The sequence below is a fragment of the Tinamus guttatus genome, unplaced genomic scaffold, assembly GCF_059628265.1.
Source record: "Tinamus guttatus ecotype Peru unplaced genomic scaffold, ASM5962826v1 Tinamus_guttatus_pri_ptg001272l, whole genome shotgun sequence".
Classification (NCBI taxonomy): Eukaryota; Metazoa; Chordata; class Aves; order Tinamiformes; family Tinamidae; genus Tinamus; species Tinamus guttatus.
In genome coordinates, this window is record NW_028289806.1 from 938747 (window position 1) to 947523 (window position 8777).

An 8777-nucleotide genomic window follows, 5' to 3' on the forward strand; every position below is an offset into this window, starting at 1 on the left:
CTTACCTGTGCCAATAAGGCACTTGATCGTGTACTTGTTTTAAATCCTAGGGGGAGGAAGGGTCACACCGACACTTCCTCTCACCTTACACAACTGTAATTACATGTTTAAAAACCACTAGCATCTTCAAATGCTTATTTTAAAAATATGCAGCAGTGAAACAGTAATGATGAGACCCTCAGAAGTCTTGCTGGATGTTCTCCTTGTTAGCTTCCCCGTGCTGTTGTTTGATTTGTGAAATCTCATTTTCTAGCTGCACAATAGTTCGTTCGATCTCATAATTTTTACTGACAAGAGACACCCATCTGTAAGGAAACAAAACAAAAAAGATTTTAAGTGTTATTCAGGTTTTAACACTCCTCCTTTTTAAAAAATCTAAGACAATATAGTTACCAATTCAAAAAAAGTGCTGATACTAAATAAAGCATAAAGCAGTAAATAATTCACTATTTTTCTCATTAGATTTATAATCTCAATTGATACCAATGCTCATTTGGATAACTAAAATAACAAGAAGTATTTTTAGCTCTGTTTTACTTTAGTACATGAAGTTATGAGGAAAACAAAACGCTCAAAACATTGACTTCCAGTATTTAGATAAAGAAGAGTTTAAGAAATAAGTTACACAATCTCAAGTACTGAATACACCCTCCTTCTCACCTCTGTTGCTATTTCACTCAACTGTAATAATTTAAGTAGTACTTTAAAACACTCTGTATAGAGCAACAGTATTCCTGCATAAACACCTTAAGGGTGTTAAGGTTAACCTTAAGGGTTAACCTACTGACTTTCTCCAACAAAGAATTTCATGCACAAGATATACTTACAGAAGATATAAAAGAATAATTTTAGATACTCACGTAGATTCCATTTCTCGCAGCTTAGCCCCAGCTGTGAGCTGCATATTCTTTCGTTGCCAGTTCAGATCTTGAATGCTTTTTCTGGGGAAAAAAAGGTTATATGTTCTGTTTGCCTTTTTTTTTTTTTTTTCTAATGTAGCTGTTTAGCTACAGAAAGAATTCACATTCCTACCAACTTCAGTAGAAGGCTATAAAGAACAATGACTGACCTCAACTTCTGAAGTTCTTTCTGGGCTTGTTCTATCATGTGAACTAGATGCCTAAGAGCAAAAGAGTAAGTGCAGTATTAGGAATTAGCTCAGGGATAGTACTTAAGTTAACAAAGCAGCAGAACGCCTTACTCGTTGTAAACTTTCCAGGCATTGCAGCCATGCTGGGACATGAGCTCCAGATTCTCGATGCGGACAGCTTGGTGCTCCAGCTGAGCCATCGAGTTGTTGACACACTCCTGCCAGGCTGTGATGTCATTTTTCTGTCCGGAGGAGGGGGCTGGCAGCTCGTACCTGCAACGACCTAGCTCAGCCTGGACCGCAGCAGCCGGGGGCCAGGCCCACGCCTGCCAAAGGGGTGGGACACGGCCTGAGCCCAGGCTCACCTCTTCATGCTAAGCAGCTCCAGCGGCTGCCGGGCAGCCAGACGCTCGAACTCGTTCCGCATAATATCAGTCTGGGGGCACAGGCCAGTGAGGCAGCTGTGGGGCACGAGGGCAACCGGCGCCGCCACTCCTCGCTCCCTCGCTCCCTCGCTCCCTCACCTCAAATGCGCTGTAGTCGTGCGCCGGCAGGTAGCTGAGGTAATTCTTTGTCGGCCGGTAGCGCCGCGTCTCCTCCTCCACCAGTGCCGCGGCCTAACACACACACACACACACGGCGTCAGGGCGCCGCGCGGCGCTGCCCCGTGCCCCGGCCCGGCCCCCGCTCACCGCCTCGCGAACGCCCGGCGCCTCGTAGCCCTGGTCGAAGTAGGGCAACGCGTCCACCACCGCGTCGCCGGCCACCAGCCCCGGGCCCGACATGACGGGCTCCGCGCTGCGCCGCTCTGCGCTTGCGCGCCCGCCGAGGCGCTCACAGAGCGCCTGCGCCCCGCCGCGGGGGGAGGAGGAGCCGAAGCGGGTTCTGGGCCCGCCGGGGGGCGCAGCGCGCGGGCTCCGGCAGGGCGCGGAACGGGCCGGGCCGGCTGGGAGCGCGCGGACGGTAACGAGGAGGCAGAGAGCGGTGGTAGGTGGGGAAGTTGTTACTGAGGAAACGCAGGGCCAGGAGTAGTCCCGCCGCTCCGGTCGCTTCTGAGGAAACCGCATTTGGCTTCCTGAAGAGAAGACACACGGTCCATTAGCACGGGAGGCTGGGGGACAGATTTAAAAATATGTTATTAATATTTTTAATATGCAATATACATGTTATTCATATTATTATAATTATGTAAAATTATAAAAAGGTTTTAAAAAAAAATTGCAAAGTGCTCGGTATAGGTAAAATAGGTCAAAGAGCATGGGGCAAAGTGTGCACTCTTTTGCCTAGGATTATTTGTTCAATAGCTATAGTTATAATGAAAAACAAAGCTGCCTGTTTTACTGAGACTGCAAAGGATTTTGCTCATTCCCCTTGGCTCAGGCTCTGAAATACTTCCCAAATACTCGAAGGCATGGATCTCAAAAAGGCCTGAAGAAGAAAAATAGCACTCAGCCATTCTCTTAGTATGTGGCACCCCAAAACATTAACAAGGTTATGAAAGGAAAATCGTGCCTGTAGCAGCTGCAGGACTGAGCCTAGGGGAGACAGATATACAAAAATTCCTTGCTTAACAAGATGCATTCTGAGGAGTCATTAGCAGGCATTGTGTGGAAGCTATTGCCATTGTGTTATGCCATGTCAAATTACATTTGTTGGCGCCTTGGCAAAGTAACCTGTCAGGACAGAAGGCTCCTTAACAGTCAAAACGATTAGATGTTTTATTTGGAAAAGCACTCACTTTATAAAACTAGAAATGAATATTAAATCTCACCTTTGACCATGCTCTTTCTCAGCTCTCGATCTTGTATGAACCCTGCAAACATCTCTGTTTCCATGAATAAGTGCAGGAAATGATGCACAGTGTGTGACATACGAGATTTTTGGAACAACTCCCACTGAAACACACACTCTTCCTTTTTCTGTGACATTTATGTGTAGGGAGTAGTGCAGTCTCCACAAAGAACTGCACAGAAGCTTCAGAGACCAGGGAGTTAAGAGGCATGTCACCTGTGAAAGGTATAGCAGAATAGTCATTTCCCTATACATTCATCATTTTGGACAGTCCTCTTCTGAGGAAGTCACTTCTTGTCAGTCAGGAAGACTGACAAAGCAAGATATGTGCACCACACAAACTACAAGCCATTCTCTTCCTGGTCACCGCAGAAATGCCTGCTGTGGGTAGCTGAGTTCTTCACCCTCCAGTCTGTGGAAGTACAACCGTGCCCGTGCCGCGGGCCCCGGGCCACTCGGCTTGCTTGGGGCGCACTGGGACAGATGGGGCAGCTCCGCCGGGCCAAGGCGGCCTCGCCGGGTGAGAGCAGCAGCCTGGGCCGTGGAGCAGGGAGCCTGCTGGGGCTGGGCTGCTCCTTGTGCTGGGCGGGACCTGGTTGTTGCTCTCGGGCTTCTTTTAGTTGCTGTCCGCTCTCCAGAAGGTGCATTTAATCTGCTCTAGATTTCCCTGAAGAGGCTTGTGCTGTCGAGTCCTCTTGCTCCTGCAGAGCCCTAGGTACACCTTTCTTTGATTCAGGAGCATTCTTCGAGTGCTTCCTTTTGTGCTCCAGCTCCGTTTGGGCCCTCTAGTCTCTCTAGAAGCCCTTCCTGTGCCTTAGCTCTGCTCTGGAGCGCTGTGTTGCTTCTCCAGCCCTGGCAGCACCTCTCTCATCCTCTCCTGCACATCCATCGCTGCGAAATAGAGTTAATACTCCCCTGGGGAGCTGCCAATTCTGTTCTACCCACTAAATGTCTCCCCCCCCCCCCCCCCACACACACACACTTCTGTCTGCCTCCCGCCGCTCCAACTTGTTCTAGGCGCTGTGCAGCTCACTGCGTTCCCTTCTGGGAAGAGCTCATGTTACAGAAGCAGCCCCATTCTGGGAGTTGAGGTTGATATCCTGGTATGTCCTGGAGGGACTCCCATCCCGCTCGAGCGGCTGAAGCACGCGTGGGCTCAAACCCATTATGGCGCCTTGGGATAACGTTCCCTTCCTAGCGATGTCTCCGGACCCTGAATGTTGCTGACCCCAAATGCCAGGGTGGCAGGAGGAATGTAAATAGACCACTCAAGTAGCCAGCAGCCTTGAAATGGGAGTTGTCTGTTACAAACTGGAGCTACAAAAGAAGGGACCATCTGCTCTTCAGCAAAACCTGGAAGAACCACCCCATAACCAGGTGTTCTTGGGAAGAGTGCGCTGTAGGGGTAAGGGGTATTGTGATTGGGGAGGCAGCATGACCATCGACTCGGGCACTAGTGACTCGGGAGTCCCTCCACCTCAAAAGAAAGAGCAGCAGCGCCCGTGTAGGAGGTACGTGGGAAAAGCTAAGTGATGCTGTAGCAGTTACGTTGCAAAACACCCCAGAGAGGCGGAACGTGGCCACGATCACTATGTTGTGAGTCGACTGAGCTGTCTGGGGTGCTAGCTTTGCGGAATCGTCTTTAACTTAAAAGTTACTTTTGCAAGTTTCTCTGATGGGGGAGGACTGGCAAGTAGGAAGATTCGTTTTTCCATGGTTGCGCTGTGGTCGTAGATTACGTCAAGTCCACGACTGCTGAAGTAAGATCTGATCTGAACTGTGACATAGTTTTAGAGAGTTGAATGCTTTACCGTGCTCATTTGGTCTGTTTTTAAAACCCAGTGCATAGTAAGGTTATTGTTTTATGTATCACTTTATTTCTGTCTTATTTGATGTTAATAGCAAGCGTGACCCTTCTTCCTCTTGGTGTCCAGTTCTTTCCGTCACCCCTGTCAATTGGCAAAACAGGTGGGTGTGTTAGAAAGTGAGGGTATGTGAAAGCAGACAGGTCCAGCCTGTCCGTGGTTTGTATTGCGGCTTTGCTCTGTCTTGCTTGAGTCCTGCTGTTGACCTCGCTGCTTGTGCTACTGGAGCAAGTCCCATACTGTGCGGTGCTAGCGTTGGGAGGCATCCATTATCTTTTGCTGGCTTTGCTTGCCAGCATCGTGCCCACAGATGGCAGCTTGTTCTGTGCGGCTGGACAAAAGGGGCAGGCTGTTGTCTGTGGCCAGACATCTTTCTGCCAGACTGCATCCAGCCCCCCATATCAGAGGCCAGGAGCCTCAGAGGCCCCCGTAAAGGAGGCTGGGATGCTCCCAGACCACCATAGCGAAGGGTGGGAGGCTCAGAGGCCCCCATAGAGGAGTCCGGGACACTCAGAGACCCCCACAGAGGAGGCTGGGAGGCTCCCTACTCCTGTAGGAGAGGCTCCCAGTCCCCCCATAGCAGGGGCCAGGAGGCCCCCATATGAGAAGCCAGGAGGCTCCAGGTCCCCCATAGAGGAGGCCGGGAGGCTCCCAGTCCCCCATATCAGAGTCTGAGAGGCTCAGAGGCCCCCGTATGAGAAGCCAGGAGGCTCAGAGGCCCCCATAATGTTGCCTGGAAGGCTCCCAGCTCCCCATATCTGAGCCCAGGCTGCTCCAGGGCCCCCTGTATCGGAGGCCTTGAGGCTCCAGGGCCCCCCATATCGAAGGCCGGGAGGCTCAGAGGCCCCCATAGAGGAGGCCAGGAGGCTCCCAGTCCCCCATATCAGAGTCTGAGAGGCTCAGAGGCCCCCATAATGTTGTCCGGAAGGCTCCCAGCTCCCCATATCTGAGTCCACGCTGCTCAGAGGCCCCCATATCGGAGGCCGGGAGGCTCCAGGGCCCCCCATATCGGAGGCCGGGAGGCTCCCAGTCTGCCATATCGGAGTCCAAGAGGCTCAGAGACTGCCGTAGAGGAGGCCAGGAGGCTCCCAGACCCCCACAGGAGAGGCTCAGAGACTCCCATATCGGAGACCGGGAGCTGCCAGGGCCCCCCATATTGAAGGCCAAGAGGCTCAGAGGCCCCCATAGAGGAGGCTGGGAGGCTCTAGGGCCCCCATAGCAGAGGCCAGGAGGCTCCAGGGCTCCCCATATGCGAGTCCAGGAGGCCCAGACATCCCCATAGAGAAAAATGGGACACTCAAAGGCCCCTATTTGAGAGGCCAGGAGGCTGAGAGACCGCCATAGTGCAGTCTAGGAGGCTCAGAGATCCCTGTATCAGAGGCTCAGAGGCAGCCTCCTTGCCTCCTGGACTCCACTATTGGGGTCTGGGAGCCTCCTGGCCTCCTCTATGGGGGCCTCTGAGCCTCCTGGCCTTCGATATGGGGGGTCCTGGCGCCTCCCAGTCTCCTCTGTGGGGGTCTCTGAGCTTCTCCTATGGGGATCTGGGACCCTCCCAGCCTCCTCTGTGGAGGTCTCTGAGCCTCCTGGACTACACTATGGGGGTGTCTCAGCTTCCTGGCCTCTCATATCAGGGCCTCTGACTGCTCCAGCCTTCTCTATGGGGGCCTCTGAGCCTCTCCTATGGGGTTAGGGAGCCTTCCAGCCTCCTCTGTGGGGGTGTTCCGGATCGGCTCGGGATTCGGCAATAATCAGCTAGAACGAGGTGACTGCATCAAGCAGTTATTCAGGTGAAAGCAGATTAAAGGAGCCAAGTTTGGATAACTACTCACGAGGTGATACCTGCCGATCTCGACCCGAAGATCCTCTCGAGCTGGCAGACTGGAGAGAGTTGCTGCCCGATTCCCGCGGAGACAGCGCAGGCCTCAGAGTCAGGAGTTTCTTCTCTCCTCGCCCCCATGCTCTCTCTGCAATCTCCTCCCTATGCCCGGTGCATCCTGGCACGTAGGGTCAGTCCGACCCAGGAGGCAGCCCGGGGGGCAGACATCTCCGCCTCTAGTTGCCCAACTCTCCCCCCTAAGTGCGCAGGCACGCACACCAGTCGGGGGTCCCAGCCCTCAATGCGAGGCTGCTGCCTTCCTCCTCCTCTTCCTCATTTCTGGGTGTTTGACCTCCAAAGCTGGTTTGGAGGACATCTGCGGTTAAGTTGGCTACAAGCCCAGCTGAGCGTCTGCTTCAACACGTTTCCGGGGGGGCTGCCTGTGAACCGGGCCGAGCAGCTGCATCCCTGCTCCTTATCGCTCAGCCTGGGCAGCCAAACATCTTCTTTCCCAAGGTCTGGTCTCTGCTTCTCACGGGAGATTTTTATGACTCTACAGATCACAGAAATTTCCATCTCCAATACAGCAGGTGACACACGGAGGAACATGGGGACACACAGGGGACACACGGAGACATGCAGGTGACACAGGGGACACACAGGGACAAAGGGGGACACATGGGGGGACACAGGAAACACATGGGGACATGCAGGTGATACGCAGGTGACAGAGGGGACACAGGTGACACACAGGGGGACACACGAGGGGACACGGAATGACACACGGAGGGAACACTGGGGGACACGGGATACAGAGGAACATGGAAGGACAAATGGGGACACATGGAAGGACCCCCAGGGACACATGAGGACACATGGGGGGCACACGGGACACACGGAGGGACACGCAGGGACATGAGGACACATGGTGACACACAAGGACACGCAGGTGACACAGGGGGACACACAGAGACCCACAAGGGACACACAGGGGGACACACAGGGACACAGGGGGACACACAGGGACACAGGGGGACACACAGGGGGACACAGATGACACTCCTGGTGTACCCGGGCGCTGGCGGCTCCCACGCCACCTCATGCAGCAGCCGCCAGAGGCTCTTGCAGCGCAGCCAGGATGCCCAGTGTCAGTGCAGCCCCGCGGCGGCCCCAGGGACCCAACGGCCCCGTGTCCCTGCGCGTCCCCCCAAAGCCCCCACGTTCCCCCTATTTCCCCCTGTATCCCCATCCCCCCATGTCCCTGTGTCCTCCCGTGTCCCCCCATTTACTCCGTGTCCCTTCATGTTCCCATTCCCCCATGTCCCCAAGTCCCCCCATTCCCCCCTGTGTCCCTATCTCCCCGCTGTGTCCCATCATGGTAGCATTCCTCCATGTCCCATTTCCCCCATGTCCCCCCGTGTCCCCCACGTCCCCCTGTCCCCTCCCCATGTCCCCCACATCCCCCCTGTGTCCGCATGTCCCCACCGTGTCCCCATGTCCCTCCAATGTCCCTGTGTCCTCCGTGTCTCTGCCGTGTCCCCATGTCCCCGTGTCCCCCGCCTTGTCCCCACGTGCTCCAGGTGGCTCCACAGGCCCCGGCTGATCCCGTCGCTGCCCAGGGCCCCGCTGAGGCCCCCGAGGAGCCGCTGCAGCCCCGGCTGCTCCCGCAGGGGCTCCAGGGCGCCACCTGACGGGGGGCGTTATCGGGGGGGGGGCTTTACGAGCCCCTTAATTAACTCCCCCATTAACGAGCCCCTTCGTTAACCCCCCATTAACCCCCCTCCATAACGAGCCCCTTTGTTAATCCCCCCATTAACCCTCCCTCGTTAAGGAGCCCCTTCCTTAACCCCCTCCTCGTTAACGGGCCCCCTCATTAATCCCCCATTAACCCCTCCCCATAACGGGCCCCCTCATTAACCGCCCCCCCCCCCCCCCCATTAATGCCCCCTCTCACTAATCCCCCCCGGATCCCGGTTTCCTACCCGGCAGCTCCAGCCCCAGCTCCATGGTCTGCGCTGGGGCACGGAGGGGTCCAGATGTCCCCCTGTCGGTGACACCAACCCCCGTTACCCCAATGTCCCCCTGTGGGTGACACGACCGGAAGCGGGAGCAGCCGCCGCCGCCATCGCTGCCGCCGCCGGCACCCCAGCGCTTCCGCCGCGCCTGCGCCCAGCGGCGCCCGATAGCCGGGCGTTGCCCCCGGCGACGGCTCCGT

At 55.0% G+C, this 8777-nt stretch overlaps 1 protein-coding gene across 1 annotated transcript; it reads right to left on the reverse strand.

The window, feature by feature from the left end:
• Positions 1 to 150: 150 nt before the first annotated feature.
• On the reverse strand, positions 151 to 1880 carry BCAS2 (BCAS2 pre-mRNA processing factor). The gene is made up of 7 exons (XM_010216814.2): positions 1783 to 1880; positions 1615 to 1707; positions 1456 to 1526; positions 1202 to 1363; positions 1070 to 1120; positions 861 to 941; positions 151 to 305 (listed from the first exon to the last, which is right to left on the reverse strand). The coding sequence occupies exons 1-7, from the start codon at positions 1873 to 1875 to the stop codon at positions 179 to 181; spliced, it is 678 nt and encodes a 225-aa protein (XP_010215116.1). The 5' UTR covers positions 1876 to 1880; the 3' UTR covers positions 151 to 178.
• Positions 1881 to 8777: the final 6897 nt, after the last annotated feature.